The sequence below is a fragment of the Dermochelys coriacea genome, chromosome 3 (genome assembly GCF_009764565.3).
Source record: "Dermochelys coriacea isolate rDerCor1 chromosome 3, rDerCor1.pri.v4, whole genome shotgun sequence".
Lineage (NCBI taxonomy): Eukaryota > Metazoa > Chordata > Testudines > Dermochelyidae > Dermochelys > Dermochelys coriacea.
Genome location: NC_050070.1, coordinates 164,580,944 through 164,600,694, shown reverse-complemented (window position 1 = coordinate 164,600,694; position 19,751 = coordinate 164,580,944). Strand labels below are relative to the sequence as shown.

General features: G+C 41.1%; 1 protein-coding gene across 1 annotated transcript in view; it reads left to right on the top strand.

The window, feature by feature from the left end:
* Positions 1 to 19,289, top strand: part of TGFB2 (transforming growth factor beta 2) — a 74,547-nt gene extending 55,258 nt beyond the window's left edge. Inside the window, exons 3-7 of the mRNA XM_038397866.2 lie at positions 12,863 to 12,995; positions 13,111 to 13,221; positions 15,133 to 15,310; positions 16,373 to 16,526; positions 19,012 to 19,289. Coding sequence (XP_038253794.1) covers positions 12,863 to 12,995; positions 13,111 to 13,221; positions 15,133 to 15,310; positions 16,373 to 16,526; positions 19,012 to 19,170 — 735 coding nt within the window. The 3' untranslated portion in view covers positions 19,171 to 19,289. The remainder of the gene's footprint in view (positions 1 to 12,862; positions 12,996 to 13,110; positions 13,222 to 15,132; positions 15,311 to 16,372; positions 16,527 to 19,011) is intronic.
* The last annotated feature ends 462 nt before the right edge of the window (positions 19,290 to 19,751 follow it).

Below are 19,751 nucleotides of genomic sequence, written 5' to 3'. Positions count from 1 at the left end.
AGACTTTAGAGAATATTAGGAGGCTAAAGTACTTCTGGAGGAGAAATAAGATTAAATAAACAAGTCCTAGCATCCTCCAGTGGCCCTTGCTATGTTTTTAAAGATTTATGCCAAATGCCAGCTTTATTAGAAGTTGATCAGATAAAGCTCAGATGTTATGGGAATGTCTTTGTTCATCGGTGCTCTTGTCTGCTTTGAAGACTTCAGCACATCTTTCTTTTATTAAGGTGCTTCTGTATTTATGAATAAAGCCTGTGCACTCTTCTGAAAAGGCCCAACTTTTATGAATAAGCATTCCAAAAATAAATAGGTATCTTAGCAAAGCTGGAGAAGTGAAAAGTGCAGCAGGGCAGACTCCTATCCACTCTAGTTGTTCTGAGAGGCATTGTTTTTAAGGTAGCTTTATTAGGTACAGACTGTCAAACAATAACATGTTAAAATGACTTCCCGTGGAAACGGCGCCATGTTTTGTTAACACATCATAAAGCATCGGGAAGCATGCAGTTGAAATGCTGGTCTTACTGTGGCTGCTATCTAAGGCTGCTATATATATGGGTACCTGATAGGCTGGTAGAAGAGAGGAATGCACCACATGAAACATTAGAGGAAGAAATAGTCAAGCTGAAATAAGCATGCAGCACCAGGGTAGAGCCCAAGGGGGACATCAGGTTACAATGAAGAATTTGAAGAAACTGGGAGCAGAATTTTATCCTTTGTGTCTCAGGGCCCAATCCAAGGCTCCAGTGGCATTGGATAAGCCCCTAAGAGCTGAACAGTAGAGTCTACACTTCAGACAAAGTTACCTAAAATATTTTAAGGGCCCCCTTTTGAGGTATAGAATGATGAGGCCATAGAATATATCACCCCATTATAAGTCAGATTTAAATGTAAGCCACAGCCAGTGTTCCAAATACCACACTTACAATTCAGACAGCGGTTTGTCTTGTTTTCAGTTAGGGAGTACAGTTAGAACGAGATACTAAAAGCTTGGGCCAAGTTACACTCATGTAAATTTGAAGTAATTACATTTACTTCAGTGGAGCAACCCCATATTAACCCTACTGTAACTGAGAACAGAACTGGGGGCCTCATTTCTCTTTTGAATGAGAATTCCAATTGATTCAGTGGGCTTGCTAAGTAATGCTTTTTTCATGCTATGGGAAATACTGGTCAGAGAAACTGGATTTGGGAATCTGAACCGGGACAACCTATCTTATTATAAACCTTACCTGAGGCATTTGACTTCACTTGGCTGGTTTTGCGATGGACTACATATAAAGCAGCTTATTTTGATAGTTATCACAATTTGTATGATATTTTCCAGAAATTATACTCTTGCAATCTGATATTTAGCTTTCACTATGGCAAATATACTGTATGCTGTGAAACTATAAACTCCGTAGAATATGTGGGCATAATGGTTTTCTTCCCTGCAAAAGGAAAAAATGAATTGGTGAGGTGTGGCGAGTCAGTATAAAGTGTATGTCAGGGTCTATTTCTGCCTAACCATTTTCTATTTGTACTATAATTCCCTTTTGTTCCAAATACAACTTGTCTTGCAAAGTCTAGCACACACCAGTCCTTATATAGAGTACCTCTGACTAATAATGCATATCGGTTGATTAGGCAGAGTCTAATTTTTTTAAAACTTTATATATAACTATCTATTGTGCTTTTGGAAACTAGCCTCGCCGACTGAAGTGCAGCTATATCCTGGCTGGATTGCAGCAACTGTTGGGGACAGGGTCTGGGAATCAATCTGTATCATATTAGAAATTCACACAGGTGAATACATATTCACAACTATACATCATTACACATGGAAATATAGACCATTGACTGACAGAGATTATTTACAGTTAGTGGCAAGTATACCTTATTAAAGCAAAAGAGTGTCAGAGCAACTGAATACAGAGGTGCAGTATAGTATTTAGTATTTATAGCAAGTAGCAGTTAATACCCTGTAGGCTGGGTTCCTACCTCCAACTAGCAGGAGCTGGGTGGTTCAACTTCTTTTGTAGTGTTGTGGTGGGAAAAGCTTCATCCTCCATTTTGGGGAGAATTTCAGAAGTGACAGATTTCAGAGTAGCAGCCATGTTAGTCTGTATTCACAAAAAGAAAAGGAGTACTTGTGGCACCTTAGAGACTAAAAAATTTAGTTAGTGACAGAGAACCTTGAGCTGTTGAAAGTCATCCTTTTGGCTGATTAAGGAACAGAGATGACTGATTTAGAAAGAGAGTTTAATAAATCCTGGGTCATAAGAATGACCACCATGGTATTACAGTGTCTTTTGGGCACTGACAAGAGTGTAGGGGTCCCTTGGCAAAAGGAGCTGACATTTTGCTCTGATTATTATTCATAAAGGACTCCTTTGCCACTCTACAGAGAAAGGGCTTCTGCCGCACAGCTCTGGCTTGGGAGCTAGAATAATTTGTAAAAAGGGACCCAGGCATAAGCAAAAATAAGGGAAGAGTGAAGCAGAGCACAGGGACCCCTTCTCTGCTAAAAGAAGAAAGAAAGGTACCCCCTTCTTTCGCTGGCGTGCAGGAACACAGATCCCCTTCTCCCATGAAATAAGAACTCCCTAGGCAGGGAAATCTGAAGAAGTTGCAGTGGAAAGAGCAGGTGCCTGGCGGGAAGAGTTGAAAGAAAATTGGAGTGGAACAGAGTAAAGATTTGGATGGGAGGAAAGTTAATCATAAGGGGAAACTGGAGTTTAAGGAAAACAAGGCAAACCGAGAGATGGAAAGGAACAAAGAGGAGTGACTTATGGAGCCAGTCAGGATCTTGGGAGATGTAGTAAGTCAAAATATTTGAAATTGGATAGTAAGTATGGTGCTAAAGTATGGCAATAAAATGTACAAGAATGTGAGCTATAGATGTCAGGGACATGACTATAGGAGCAGCAGGAAAGACCTAATTTTAGATGGGAGATGAGCACATGATCGCACAGAACTCTGAGGGTAGGGATAGGAGAGTGGAAAACCCATTCTCACTTTGTTGGCTTTGGCTCCTAGTTGTTGGTACTTTAATAAAACATAACTTGCCTCTGGCAAGTTACTGTTAAATGGCTAGATAAATGTACAGGATTTTTTTGTTTTGCTTCATTTTGATCTGGCTTCTGAGCTATCTTAAAATCTTCCTCTAAACTGCAGGAAATTGCATTGAGTATTTCAAAATCTTCCAGGAGAAGGATTCCCGGTCATCCTTTCCTGTTTGTTGCTTACACAATGCAGAGTCTTCCCTCCTGGTTAAGTATAAAACATGCATTTGTAGAAAAGAGGCTGAGGAAAACCAGGGATGTCTCCCCAGCGCCACACATTGTACCCACTCATGTATAACCTTCATTTGGGCCTTCCTTGGAGGATAGGGATGCCTTCTGCATGGCCCATCCCATCACCACAAGATGATACAGTGCTGTATCACCACATTTAGTGACCTGTCCACGATGACCACCTGAAGTGGTGGTCAGCTTCCTTTTTTGATCTGCTTTAACCACTCCCGCATCCCTCCTCCATACCTTCAAACAACTAGCAGGCCGATGTAACTAGGCAGTTATTGTGCTCAGTGCAGCTGCATTGCCCGTAGATATAAACAGGATTTGGGTCTGTGAGCAATATGTTCTCTTTATTTGGAAGCTTGCATGAAGAACGTGTCTGGCAAGTTCCAAGCAAATGTATCAGAGTGCTATAGATTTTAAAAACATTTTGGCAAGTACTTTGTACTTTGGATTTTGGCAAGAACTCTGCACCTCATGTGTTAGTTTCTAAGGGCTGGGTTCTGCCCTCAGTTAGAGCCTGTCCAGTACCCACTAAGTCAGTGGAAAGACCCTCATTGACTTCAAGTGAGATTTTGGATCAAGGCCATAGACCCTTGTAGGTCTATAATATTGCATAGGGTTGTATGGATCAGAGAGCAGATACTGGTTCTGAATATTTTGCAAAACCTGTTCCAGAAAAATCTTGAAAATTGATGCAGCAAATCTTATAGAAAATAAATGGTTGATCTCTTGTGCCGATGGTGAGAACCACTAAACAAGCAAATACATTTAGATCGGTTTTATCAGATAGTGGGGATCTTGTGAAATGTGCTGCGAAAGTTTTTCACAGCTAATTGACCACATGAACTTTCACACAGAATCATTAAAGAAGAGAAGGAGAAGAGCAATCAAAGATAAAAGTAGTTTGCAATAAACATATACATTTTTCTTGCTAGAGTGCAAGATTTTGATCCCAGTTCCTGAATTTGGCAGTAGAGTGAGGACAAATTGAGGACTAACATGGAGGTTGGTTTCTCAACCTTACTCCTTAGAAAGGGTGGAGTGAAGTCAAAGAGGACTGTCTGAGAATATCAGTGAAATCTGGGATCTGACAGGGAATGAGTCTCTTACTCACTATAGCAAGTGGCACACACTTCAGAGGAACCAAAAGCTGCATATGTCAGAACTTGGAAACCTTTTCACATATATTGCACAGGATGAGATAGCATCTGCTGACTCTTGGCATCTTACCTGGGTCACAGTGTAAACTGTAAAAGCAGTTATCCTGAGTGACCATTTACAGCCATGGTGTTATGCATAGTGATCTTATCTCTTATGCTCCTCTGTTGATCAATATCAGTACATAATTTGTCATTGTTTAGGGCTGTACAGTACAAGGGATAAATAGTTGAAAGAAGGTTATTTATGTTATTGACAAAGGACCATGAAGTAAAGGATATTGACTGATAAGTAAGGGAAGAATTAGTGAGTCTGCCAAGATGCTGTAATACAAAACAGTCTGAGATGTCTGAAGCAGCCGAGGAGAGGACGAAAGGAAGGAATTTATAAGTGAGCCAACAGTATTTGGAAGGAGGAGATCAGGAGAGGGGAAACAGATTATTGACAGGTTTTTACAAGAGAATACCCATATTGCTATTTCAAAAAAGAGCTAAAACCCACCTTAATTGATTATAGTTGTAACCTATTTAAGGTGGTAACATAGCAGACAAGATAGTTATTTTAAGGTTGCCATTTGATTTTTGTGTTTTGAAAATTGTTCAGCATTTTTTTAAAGGAAGAGTAAATTGCCAAAAATGTTTCCTAATACTTAGTGACTGTACTACCCAGCCCCAGATATAAAATACCCTCATTATTGTTAAAGCTTGGCCTTTGATGTGTGACCAGAGTTTTCTAGGCTTTAATTGATGTACAAAAGCACAGTATCAGTCTGCATTTGTATATAGTCATTGCTGAACCGCAGTTGTGTGTTTTTTTTTTAATGAGATGATGGATTTATTAGCCAAAATTACCTAGTAATAAATTACAAGGTTCCTGGAATACTTGTTTATAGTTTTTTCTGTTCTTTCATTTTTTTTAATGTAGTAGCTGAATACCAGCAACTGTTGGCCAAGCTACCATACCTGGATTATACTACAGTCCAGATTCTGGAAGCCCTTATGCCTCTGGATAACTATGCAGTTGAATAGTCCAACTAAAGTTAATAGGACTATCTATGTATGTACAGTTATACAGATGAGTGAGTGTTTGCAGGATCAGGTTCTAGTTTGCAGCTTAACTATATTTACTCTAAGAAAGTTGCTTTTGGAGTTCTAGTTATTTGAAGAGAGTTTCTAATTATCTGAAGAGCGTTATTTGAAGAGAGGTTCCATCTGTCTCTCTGTGGGATTCTTACTTTTTTCTGTGTGTGGCGAAGGGAATATGCTGTTTTATTGTTTTGTTATTGTTTTAGAAGTCATTCATTCATCCCCTATTTTTGCCACTTACTGTGTGAAAAGGCCAATGAAAAGGTTAAAACAGCATTTCTGTATTTGCACTGTTTAAAAAGTTAGACATTCAGATCCTCAGCTGGTGAAAATCAGCATAACTCCACTGAAGTGAAACAGAGCCACACTGCTTTACACCATCTTAAGATCTGGTCTATCTTGAAAAAAGAGCTGTGTTTCTACTACTTTCAGAAACTCTCCATTATTGTTTATTATCATATAAATAGCAGTGTAAATGTACACAGTGCTTTACAAAACACAGAATAAGACAATCCTTGTCTTCAGTTTTTACACTGGCAGCTGATATGTTTTGCCTAGTTATTTACTGAAAAAATGCAGTACTTTCTTGGGAGTGAGTAGACTCATACATGCACTAAGCAGGTTTATCTTCCAAGATTTTAATGATTTCAGCTAATTGTCTTGTTCGTCTAGTTTTTTTTTTAATGTCTTTTTAAAAGCTAAGGCACTGTGGTGTCTATTAAAAACAAAGCAGAACGAATGGCAACAGCAATTGAGAGTACAGCCTGTACGAGAAATGCATTTGTAGTTTCCTCTAACATCTATCTGTGATGAAATTTGAACCCTCTTCATCATTGAATATAGTGACCCTACTCTTTGTAATTCCAGTCTCAGAAAAGCCTATTGTCTTCACAATGGATGGGGAGATGCCTACATATATCCCTCCTTGCTGAGAAGTGAATGCAACCCTTTGAGCTTCAGGGTTAATTCATAACTGTTCAAACTTTATAGTGAGTCTCTTTATAGAATTAGTAAAGAGCAGCATATTTGGTGAGAGCAAGAACAGAATGGAGAATGGCAGAGAGAGGGGTTTTTGGTCCTTATGCTACCACCACTATACAATTTCAGCATAAGATATAATACTTTGGGGTCTTGTAGGCAATAAGCAGCATAATTGTGAATGCCCCGTTTGTTTACAGTGCCTTGGGTGTATTTTGCAAAGATGCCCTACTGTAATCTGCAAAGGAGGAGATGGTATGATGGGATAACATGATTTTGGCAATTAATTGATCTTTAACTATTCATGGTAAATAGGCCCAATGGCCTGTGATGGGATGTTAGATGAGGTGGGATCTGAGTTACTACAGAGAATTCTTTCTTGGGTATCTGGCTGGTGAATCTTGCCCACATGCTCAGGGTTCAGCTGATGACCATATTTAGGGTCGGGAAGGAATTTTCCTCCAGGACAGATTGGAAGAGGCCCTGGGGGGTTTTCGCCTTCCTCTGTAGCATGGGGCACGGGTCACTTGGTGGAGGATTCTCTGCACCTTGAAGTCTTTAAACCACGATTTGAGGACTTCAATAGCTCAGACATAGGTGAGGGGTTTGTTACAGGAGTGGGTGGGTGAGATTCTGTGGCCTGCGTTGTGCAGAAGGTCAGACTAGATGATCAGAATGGTCCCTTCTGACCTTAGTATCTATGAATCTATGAGACAGTGGAACCCTTATTTGCATCCATGAGGATTTATTCCTGTGAGTAGCCCCTTTGAAATCCCTGTGACTAGTCCTGCGAGTGCTCATCAGCGTGAGTTAGGCTTCATTAAACATGTGCAGGTAGATGAGGTCTTATGCATGTTTCTGTCTATGCTGCTTCATTAACTTCTCCAAATGAACTACAGTGTGTGTAATTCTTTCACAGGGTACATGATAGTACATGACCATACCTGATGTAAAGCATAGGCAACAGGGCAAGAGACCCCCTGTGAATTGTTAAGGTGCCTTCAATTCATGAGTTTGTAAAAAGAAACTTGGTCCAGAATGTTTGGCAGTGCCATAGAAAATGAGCCCTTGAAGGAATGGCCCACGTTTGGGAACCTCTGGTCTAGAATAACCCCATCCCTTAAGGATAAATAAATTACAGATTATAAGGCGCTCAGATACAACAGTAATAGGGATCTTGGAGAGATTAGCAAAGACATTTCTCCCAGCCATTGCCTTTACAGAGGGGTACCGTACGCAAAAAGAGAGCAGGGGAAAAACAAGAAATTGCTCTCAGACGTCAAAGCAATCAGCAAATAAAAGTGATACTATGTGTAATTATCCAGAACTTTATTGGATACAGTCCTCTTACCTGGGTAATCTTTCCATCACGTGACCATATGCACTTGCATGCCGTACTATTCTGCAGTAACCCTTTTAAAAATTATGATGGTGCGAGCCTACGTGGAAGCTAGACCAGAAAAGCACTTTATATACACACAAGATCATTCACACACTTTTCTTTATAAGCTGCACGTATTTCACAGAACTTTCACTCTCCTTTTGCCTAGCTTGGGCCTGATTTTCAAAGGCAGCTTCACTCGTACACCGATAAAGCTGTGTATGCACAGACCTGTGCATGGATGCTTTTGAGCGTTGTCACTGACCCCTGTGTGCATGTATCGCCGGTACATGTGGGTGATGGGGTTTTGTACATGTAAATTCTCTCTGTCTCCTAAGCCTGCATGTGATTGAATCTGTCACCTTCACACACAGGTGATACTGCACAAAAAAACAGGTTGGGATCCAAATGAAGATCAGACTCTTTGTAGCTGTTCAGAGGGAGGAATTAGAGGAGATTCTAGAGGGACACGTGAAGTGATTGATTTAGGAAGTGGGGATTTTACCTCAATGCCCCTCTCTGCACCTCCAGAGTCATTGATGTCTTTCCTTTCTCACTCCACTATTTTCTTCTATCCTCCATTTGTATGTGGAAGTACATGGTGCTTTGCAGATAATTTAAACAGGCAGGGTCCCTGCCCCAAAGACTCATAGTCTAACTCAGGGGTGGGCAAACTACGGCCCGAGGGCCAGATCTGGCCCCTTCGGGCTTTGGACCCCTCGCCACACCACTCTGGGAATAGGCCACAGCACGTCCTTGCAGCCCCTGGGGGTGGGGCGGCAGAGAGCTCCGCATACTGCTCTTGCCTGTGGGTACCTCTCCCAAAGCTCCCATTGGCCAGGAACGGGTTACCACGGCCAATGGGAGCTTCGGGGGAGGTACCCACAGGAGAGGGAAACACGTGGAGCCCTCTGCATTCCCCCCCACCCCTAGGGGCTGCGCAGGGATGTGGTGCCACCCACTTCCCGGAGTGGCGGGGCCAAGGTAAGCAGGCAGGGAGCCTGCCCTGGCCCTGGTGTGCGCTGCTGCTGCTCTGGAGCCACTCTAGGTAAGCGGCGCCGGACCGGAGCCTGAACCCCTCCTGCACCCTGCCCCTCCAACTCCCTGTCCTGAGCCTCCTGCCACATCCCGCACCCCTCCTGCACCCCAAATACCTGCCTGAGCCCCCTCCTGCACCCCGCACTCCTACTGCACCCCTGACCTGAGCCCCGTCTTGCACTCCACACCCCTCCTGCACCCTAACCCCCTTCCGTGAGCCCCCTCATGCCCGCCCAACCCCTTGCCCTGAGCCCCTTCCTGCACACCGCACCCCCTCCCACACTCTGCCCCTGCACCCCAACCCCTTGCCCCAGCCCTGCAAGCAATTTCCCCACCCAGATGTGGCCCTCGGGCCAAAAAGTTAGCCCACCCCTGGTCTAACTCATGCGCATGCAAGTCACAAGACAATATTTCAGGTCAGAGAAGGTGCTAAGACATTATCAGAGGGGAGAGCAGCATAGAAAGAAAAGCTTCCCAAAAGGAATGGGCTTTAAAGAGTAGGGGATAGAGATGGCAGGTCCTAGGGAAGTGTACGGAAAGTGGAGAGGCTGTTGCCATTGTGGGGTATGAAATACCAGAAATAAAGTGCACAGCAAAAGTATGAGAGAAGGACAACAGGGTAAGATAGGAGAGAAGATGTGGAGTGTTATAATCTCTATTCATTTATAGAACACCTTTTTCCTGTAAGGATTCCCAAGCACTATCTAGAAAGAGGAGTCACTTTGTCTCCCACTGGGTAACTGCTTCAGAGTGCACAACAATACTATGCTGCAGTGTAGGAAAGGAAGTGAAGAATACTTTATCCAACTGAAAGTGCAGGAGGAATTTTGGTCAGTAGATTGTAACGATCCATACTGGTATTTGGCTGGTGGGGCTAGTGTGCCCTTACCCCTCGGGGAAAAATATGTCATGGGGTCTTTCTTGATCACCAGCAGTCAGGGCACTGATTTTATGTATCTTCCTAACACCACCTGGGGGTGCTGATTCAACCTAGAGGGAAGACAGAAACACTCCTGCTGATTCACCAATATCACTTAAAGCAGCACCCATAGTGCTTGGAGGCCTCCCATCCAAGTACTTTTCAAGTCTGACTGCTTAACCAGCGATACTGATAACATAGGTTAGCTGAGCACTGCTTAGCTTGCGAATTAATAACCCGGCCTGAGGTGCCATAGCTTTCTGCTCTTCCTGCAGATGCTGTGAATGGAAGGAGGAGATAAGTCTCCTGATCTAATAATGTAATGATGGTCACGTAACCTTCACACTGAATTATTCCCATTCTACTGTTTCTACACATTTCTCATAATACTTCCAGTTCTGAGAGCAAGACTGGCTTTCAATGCATTACCATATGTGCAGGGCGAGTGAAATATGCTCTGTCTCTCATGCCTGGTGAATACAGTGTTCCACTTGCCAGCAGGCTGTCATGGGGGAGATGGGAAGAAAGAGGGTAGGAAGACATGCTCTTTGGGGACTGATTCCCTCCCTTGGCCAGTTCCCTCTACCCTCTCAGGGCTCACCTGAAGATTCTTAATTTGTCTCAGGCCAACCATATCAAATCTACTTGCATTAGCAAATGGCTTTTTGCACATTTTGCACTTTAGAAACATATGATGATATGAAGAGTCAAACCTGCTGTGAGGTGTGACTGCACAAAAGGGCGGAGATGAGCAGAAGTGCTGGGTCCTCTTCTGCTGTCTCCTGAGAAGCATCCATCCATTCATCCATGCAGCATGACAGCTGTGTTGTCTTCTTAGGAACACTTGAAGTGACCCAATATAATTCCAAGGGAACCCAAAGTTATATCTGTGCTGCCATTGGATTTTCGCAGCTGTAAATACTGATTCACTCAGCCCCCTCAGGCACAGTTGAGGAATGGGAACCTTTTTGCTGCCTTCATTCGCTTGCTGTAGAGTTTTGTGAACACTTAGTTTGAAGAATGCATTATGAAAAAATAGGCTCCAGTTCTGAGAGGTGCCGATTGCCCTCAGTCCCCATTGAAGAAGTTCACCCATTTCTGGGAGGGACTCAGCAGCTTGTAGGATTGGACCAATAGCATCTTGTGTACCCCTTCTCTCCTAGTCCTGCAATAGGAATCTGTGGGAGAAAGAAAGGCTCCTTCCTTGGAATAAGAACTTACCAGACTGTTGTTCTTGTTAAGAGGCAAATTCAGTGACAGGGCTGCTTTCTGAGAGGAGAGATCCAAATACAATTCTCTGATCCATGGCATGCAGAGGCTCCAATGAAGTCAGTGGAGAAATACTGCATCTGGGTCAGTATCTGAGACTAGACTAATTCCCTTTGTTTCATGATGAAAAACCTATTTCAATCACATGGCCTATTTTCGTTCCTGTTGTCCATGATTTTTTCAGGTGAATTTTACTATCTCATTTGCTGATTATGTACCAGCAAAGTGCTGACTTGGGTTGAGAATACAGGATGAAAAAATGAATATGTCTGTCTATCATTCATTTTAGAGATGGATTCAGACTGTGGGGAAAAAATCCATGAAGTCATGGAACTGGCATACCAATGGGTGCAAACTGATGTTATCATTAGGTCTTGATTAAAATGTACTTAACATGGCATGACATTCCAGCTTCCTGAATGAAAAAAAAGCATCAGTTTAGTAATGGCGGGGAACTGGACAGTTCACAGATGCCATATGTCCAAGTTTTCTTTCCTAGATATGGAAGGAATCTGTGATTGTATGCAATGCAGTGATTGCTTAGTTGTTTGGAAATAAGAGGAAGAATTTGTTGCACCTGAGAATCTGGAAATGTGCTGCAGTATCTTATATAGGTAGAAATAGGGTTTTTCTAATGAAGTGTGTGCTCAGTTCTAGGTTGTAATAAACCTGTTGGCATAAAATACAAACTAAGTTGGAATGAAAATTTGGGTTAAAAAAAGCATCCTAAACAATACAAAATAAACAGAATAAAAGGCTATATATAACTAGGATTTACACTGCTTCATTTTGCTGCATCCTCTACAAACAGCTGCATAAGCTACATCTTCTTGCAGTTGTCTGTAATACAATGAGCATTCATGTGGCCAGTAACCCTGAGTCAGAGTAGACATTAGTAGCTCTAACGAGGTAATACTTATGTACAGATGAACTGTTCTTAAACAATATAACAATATCATCAATGTACAAAGCACAAACAGGCTTTCTTTTAGCCTGTGGTGTGCATGTGTTTATTTACCCAACATATGTATTATGGCCAATGTTGGACTATCCTCATAAACTTGAATGTTGGAGTTTATTTCCATTGCTCCACCACTTCTGCAGCATTGTAGTGCAGGGCAGCATTTTGTTGCTGTCATTTCTCCAGATTTCCCTTGGAAAACTACATGGAAGACAGTGCTTTTGTTTCAGGATATAAGCTGATTACTTAAGTGGTTACTCTGTGTCTACCCAGGAAAATTCTTTGTAAGTCTAGGTGCAAATATGGGGATTCCTCACCCTTTTTTGAAGCATCAGGTATATTAGAGGTAAGATATATTGCACTAGGGATAGTTATGAACTGCAACGTGGCAACTCTACTGTCCCTATGACTACACAGAACTATAGAGTAACTGGTGGTGGACCATATGCACTACTGGTTCTGAAACAGAATAATAGATGGAAAAGACTTCATTTGCCAGTATCTTTCATGTCACTTTTACCACAATATGCAGATGACTTAGTCCCTGATCTTGTGCTCTCTGAAGTCAACAGCAAGTCTCCCACTGATCGAGACTTATCCTGCACCACTGCTTAGTATACATTTTTGTGTCAAAATGCCTGAATGTCTATCTACCCTGTGTATGTGTAGATTTCTGTAACGTTATTTATTAGCATACCACTGTGTTATTATAAGCTCTTATAGTGTCCATTTTGATAAGTCTGCAAAACTGTAATCTACAGACAGTCTTGACTTGTTCACTGTTTCTTTCAGGTTGTTAAATCCAAAGAACTACCTTCACCAGGACAGCGCTACATTGATAGCAAGGTAGTTAAAACAAGAGCTGAAGGGGAATGGCTGTCTTTTGATGTCACTGAAGCTGTACACGAATGGCTCCATCACAAAGGTGATAAGTAGTGCTCTTCTCTCTTGCCTTCCCACCCCAACTCCTCTCCATTACCTGAATTATTTCAGGGTCACTCCAAATGTAAAAATGATCCCCCCACTTTCATGTTTTGCAGAGAGGAACTTTGGATTTAAGATAAGTTTACATTGTCCATGCTGCACCTTCGTGCCTTCAAATAATTATATTATCCCAAATAAAAGTGAAGAGCTAGAAGCAAGATTTGCAGGTAACAAAACAACAACAAAAAATGGGGGAGGGGGGGAGGGCTGTACAAAGGGCAGTGATATTTGCTGATTAAAAGATAGAAATAACAAACGTTGTATGGTCTCTTTAAAATCTAAAATACAACTGATTTGAGAGCCTGAGGATGATGAACTAGAGAGCTTTGACTCTTCGTTGGGGGGTGCAGGGGAATGGGGTGATTGAGGACAAATGGGTAAAGCCATGTCAACACTATAAAATGTAGCTGTTCCACAACTGAATCAAGGAGATTGCACTGCCATAAGCACAAATTGTTCAGTGCATCTACGCTAGCCTGTTCCAAACCAGTTTAGCTTCAATGCCCTATCAGTATCTATCTCACAATTCAAGGCACAGCTCCCAAAACAGTGGATTCTGGGAGATTTTGATATCAGTAGTGCACTGGTGCTCATAACTGAGCTGACAGTATTGACTGAACTGTTTCAGTCTGAACTATTTTATTGCTGTCCACACTGGCAGTAAAATGGTGCAGGCTACAATAGTGCAGACTAAACCATTGATTAGCACTGGTGTAGGCAGGTCTAATCCAGACAGTGTTTAGAGCACATGCAAACTGTTTGCAGCACTTTTGTCTGTGAACAGGATGTGTTTTACAAGTGTGCAAGAGGGACTAAGCAGTTCTTAACATGGTAAATTCTCTAGTATACACAAGACAGTAGTCAGGTGTTTCGCTTTCCATTTCCCCAAAAAATGAGTAATGTCATCTTGAATTTGGAGGGCAGAAGAGCCATTCACGAAACATGAAGAATGTCCTGGTGCCAGACATTGTTTGGCTGATCACAAGATACCATTTTTGGAAGGGTAATTTTTTTGCGGCTGATGTAAAACCATATCAGGCCCTGCTGTTTGTGAGTACCTGCAAATGGACTCCCAAATCTTTCGGGGGATGCTAATGGCTCCAATTGCACCTGGGTGTTTTCACTTGGTTATATCTCTGATGTAACATTTCAATATGCATTAACTCTTAACTGTAGCATAGATCATTTGGGGAAGAACTATACAGTATGTGCGAAATTTGTATACATGACCTACAATGTTGTATTCACCAAAGTTCTGTTGTATCTGTTGAAGTCCTTTATCCTAATGAATAAGACTAGTAGTGATCTAAGATCATTGTCAATGGCTTCCAAAAAAATTTAATTAATCCAAATATCAGTGATCTCTAGTTCCAGTAAAATTATTTTAAAGTCCCCACTGCCATGTATGTACCAGATTAAGGGGCTGGAAGGATTGATTTATGAAGAAAGATTAGCAGAACAAAATAATATGTACTGGTTAGTAATATGGAAGATAGGAGAAGAGTGTACAAGTATTTGAAAGATGTAGATATGAAAAAGGAAGAGGAATTGCTCAGATAGCATAATGGGGTAAAACAGGAATAATGGAATGAAATTAAGCAAAGAAAAGTGTAGGTGAAATGTCAAGAGATGATCTAATGATGCCTTCTGGCCTTAAAAGCTATAAATCTGAAAAAGTGAGATTCCATTGGATTGGTCTCCCACACAAAGTGGCAAAAGCATCATCATGTGGGTCATTTAAAACTAGCGTAGACTAGAAACTGGACTTTCCTACATGGGTGGATGATCCAATAAGTCTGTTTCATCATTAATTTTGATAGGTCTATTAATTGCCTTCAAAAAGCCATTAAGATGGACTAAAATTGGGGGAAGGCCAATATGTCAAACATGAGGGTACATGGTGCTATATATACCTTAGTGCAGAGATCTCAGGTTGTGATTCCCTGCCCCCATGACACACCCAGCTGATGTCCTCACCACCGGTTTTCTAAGAGAGAGATTTTTCTTAAAGAGATGGTTTATATAATTTGTGAAGAAAAAGCAACACAATGTTTATCACCAAAATGTATTTTTTGAAGGTATTGATGACTCCTACATATATTCCAGTGGTGATGGGAAAGCTTTCAGGTCCAGTAGGAAAAAATACAGTGGGAAGACCCCACATCTTCTGCTAATGTTATTACCCTCCTACAGACTTGAGTCGCAACAGCCCAGTCGGCGGAAGAAGCGTGCTTTAGATGCTGCCTATTGTTTTAGGTAAATATATGTATAAAGTCAGTTTACTTATATTTACTCCTACATGCCTAAAGATGTAACAACTTGGGTTGTTTCTCACATGATTTGATAAATTTCTTTTTACTAAGTGTAAACAAAAAACTCTCAGACAGGTTAGGTCAGTCTGTAGTAAAACCGACATGTTCATATGGGATCTGAACCTAATAGGAGATGCTCACCTGCAATTCCCATTGAAGTTAATGAGAGTTGAGAGCGCTCATGACCTTTAGAAAACAGGAAATCAAGATCCACCAGTACTAGGCCCCAACCACACCAGTCATGTAATCACGGGAAATAGTTCATGTGAGGATGCTAACCTCCTCAGAAGAAGTTCACCCTGGCAGAGTCTGTACCTGTATGACCTGGGGGAAACAGTCCTTCCTGATCTTAAATCTGGCAAACAGTTGTATATGCGAGCAAAAATAATTGTGGCTAAGCATTGCATTCCAGGATACTCTGAGCTACTATTGGTTTCTAAGTAATTGTTTCTTTTTCTTCTTGAATCCCAGGAGTGTAGCTTCTGCCAACATGCCATGGTTTAAAGAATTACAGCTGAGTCACATAATTCCATAGGGGTTGGTCAGTCGCCCTGCACGTTTCCCCATTGCAGAGCCACAAAACCTTAAGTCTCCCAGACACTGTTGTTTCCACACAGGAGACAACTATAGATTAGTTTCTCAAATGTATGCCTCTGTTTCAACATTGGTAGACTAGTGACTGATTAGTGCTTCCCCTGTACATGGGATAACCTGTCAAATTGTATCTTAACATCAGTAGTGAGGCATCTATGGGTCTAACTTCAGTGAGACCGGGATTTGGTCCTTAGTACTTGGAATTGAAATCATTGCTTGGGCACTGTATGGAATCTTACAGTGTGAATTAGTATGAGAGTCAGGGTTGAGCTCACCTGTAAAGCATTATGCAGAAAGCAATTAAATGGATTCTCACACGCACGCACACACACACACACACACACACACACACACACACACACACACATATTGTGATTCTGACCAATGCATTTGTCTGTATTTTTATTTCCAGAAATGTGCAGGATAATTGTTGCCTGCGTCAACTTTATATTGACTTCAAGAGGGATCTTGGCTGGAAATGGATTCATGAACCTAAAGGGTATCATGCTAATTTTTGTGCAGGAGCCTGTCCATATTTATGGAGCTCAGATACTCAGCACAGCAGAGTAAGTCCTGCCTTTTGAGAACTTTGATTCATGTGACTTGTATTAGAACATCTATGTAAAAACCTTGGGTTGAATTATATCATCCTTGCTCCCAAATGCCAAAAGCTTTCATAGTGCAAAACATGTATTATTTTAATGATTTTCTTAGGGTGAAATTCAGCCCTGTAGAGGGGACCAGTGCAAGGCCTCTATTTAGAGATTAAGTGGGACTTATGTGACCTTTTGCTGGCCCTCTGCATGGGAGTGAATTTCATCATAATAATGAGCCCATCACTGTGACATACGGATGCATCACACATGTTATAAACATCAAGGAGAGAGTGCCTGAGTTTCACCACTGGTTCAGCTGACAAGCTGGGCCTTGCCTTGCTGTCTCTGGAGGTTAATATGTTCTAGTTTTGCTAGACTACCTGAGAAAATGGAGCTTCCACAAAGGATTCCCTTTCTTACACCTACAAAGTTGCAAAAGCATGGTATCCGCATGGGGAAGCGTTTGCTGCCACTGGTTGGACCTTAGCTATTGTTTGGATAACTGGAGGGATTTGGTTACCGCTGTTGATCTGCCACCTTTCACAAGTTTCCTAAAAACTGAATAGATGCAATTTATTACCTAGCTTTTGGTCTATTGTTAAGATTCAGTAAATGTGAAAAGTTAAACTCGTCTCCTGATGAGTGACTCTTCAGCATTGTGCCATGGAATCTGCAGCTGGATTCAAACCAAGAATGATGGCTCCCATTCCTCAGACCTTCCTTAAAATATGAGATTAGCATTAGCAAGCAATTGGATTTCAGTATACTGAACAGTAATCTTATTTTCTCTAGTATGAGAAAATCTTATAGTCCAGGCCTGTGTTGATCTTGAATATAAACAATGCACTGCATATGTGTGGCTGGCTGGCTGCATCATGTAGTCCAGTGGTGTCAGCAGGCTCAGATGCAAGAGAGGAGTCTAAATTCCCTCTGATACACAGAAGTAGTATGCAAAGTTTGGAGCAGCACTTGTTTTTTAAGGAAGAAAAACTGTCATGGTCACAAATATGTGGTTTGGACAGTTACCCAACAAGTTAGAGGTTGCTTAATAAAGTAGTTAGTGTTGCTGCACTGAACGGGACTTCTGTCTTAGCTGCGAACCCTGTGCTGAAGCTCTGGGGAAAGGTCACTTAGTATTTAACTAACACATTAATGGCATCCTCGGAAATACCTGTGTATCATCAGTGGGTAACCTACATACTTCCCTTAGAGAAAACCATTCTGCATGTGCATCTTCTGTGGCATGAAAGCTGCTAACTTGGCCGTAGTTGGTTCCAGGCAAGAATTTTGCTATCAAAGTCACAATTAATCCATAGCAGCAATAATGGACATAGCAGCATGGGAGAAAAACAAAGCAATGCCTAACTCAATGAAGGGTTCACTTCTCCTTTTGATGCACTTGCAAAACCAACATCAGTTAACAGTCAACTAAAATCTGAAAGCATAAATATGGCTCTTTCAGTGCCTATCCTGTTAACAGAATGTAATGTACATCTAATACATCTGGATTTAAAGGGCTGAACTTCCAAGGTAGTCTCCCTGGGTATCCTTGGAAAAATACCAATATCTGTGCACAAATCAGGTCAATGTATGTGCAAATAAAATAGTTTTAAAAGAATTTCCTCTCTTACTCACCTGCCAAGACCTAAGTTTAGTGTGCCTTTCTCCTCCAGCAATTGATTACTATGTATCACTGTCACTTTAAAACATTGTAGAGCATGAACTCAACTCACTTCTTGGCAGATAAAAAACGTTTCCATTCAACTCTGACTAAGCTTATTTACCATTAATGGAAGTTTTGCACACTCATTATGATTTACTTATATCATTTTATTGCCTAGTATTTTGCAGCCAAGTAAGAGGACAAAGCCTCTGTCCCAAGAAACTAACAATCTAAATAAATGGGACAGCTCCTCAAGGGTATAAGAGATCCTCAAAGCAAAAGAATGCTGAGCATCAAATGTGTTATCCATTATAATTTGTGAAGCCTGCAGTCACACACAGTGTTGTACGGTGAATTATCTGTGCCAGAAGCCGTACCCCTGACGGTTTACAAGCTGGCACAACACGATACAAAACTGAACAGAGTTTGGAATGATATTTCTAGATGGAAAGTGCTATGGAACAGATTTTTAGAAGTCTGTTGTAGCAGGAAAGGATATCTTGCTGTATATTGGCCTCTATTGATGATAGGCACAGGGTGAGTGAGGTAGAAAGCATGAAGTTGTATTTGGCAAGGAAAACAAATGGGATGAGATGTATTGTTAAAGTGTAAAGTGTGACCAGGGCTATAGGCCTAATCCAAAGAGTATAGAAGTCAATGGGAGCCTTTCCACTTACTTCACTGGATTTTGGCTTAAACCCTATAGGGGTTGCTAGAGATGGAGATAGGCATTGATTTGTGGACACAATGATAAATGTTTTCATCCCAGTTTTTTTTTCTTTCTTCTTCCAGGTACTCAGTTTGTATAACACCATAAATCCAGAAGCATCTGCCTCTCCATGCTGCGTGTCCCAGGATTTAGAACCCCTCACCATCCTGTACTACATTGGCAAAACACCCAAAATTGAACAACTTTCCAACATGATCGTAAAATCTTGCAAATGCAGCTAAAAGATATCCCTGAAACAGCAATAAACAAATAAGTAAAAATAACCAAGGAAGAAAGAAAAAGAGATTAAGGAAAAAAAAGAAAATCTAAATTCATCAGTGTTAAAAAATACAAAAATAATTAAAAAAAAAAAAACCTAAAAAGAAGAAGAAAAGCGGTACTAGTCCGAACTGTTTGAAAGTTTGTGTGTTTTGTTTTTTTAAAACTGGCATCTGAAACAAAACATTGAAGGCCTTTATCCTACACTTCACCTACTCAGTTAGTGAGATAGACAAGAAGCAAACAAAAACCAAAAACAACAACAACAAAAACAAAAAGAACCACACCTTTTAAAAAATAAACACTGGAAGAATGTGTTAGTGTTACTATGTGAAAGGAAAAAAACAGGAAAATCCCATTAAGTGGAGTTGCTGTATCTGTCCCATGCCTTACTTGAGCTCTCTGTATTGTTATGCGATAGACATCCTACCCATTCTTTTTAGTTTTAGTGTTAACAGTGCATTATTTATTTGTATGTAAAAGCTATCACATGAACATTTCTTCGCCATTGGAAAAAAAGAAACAAATGTGGACAAAGTGGAGA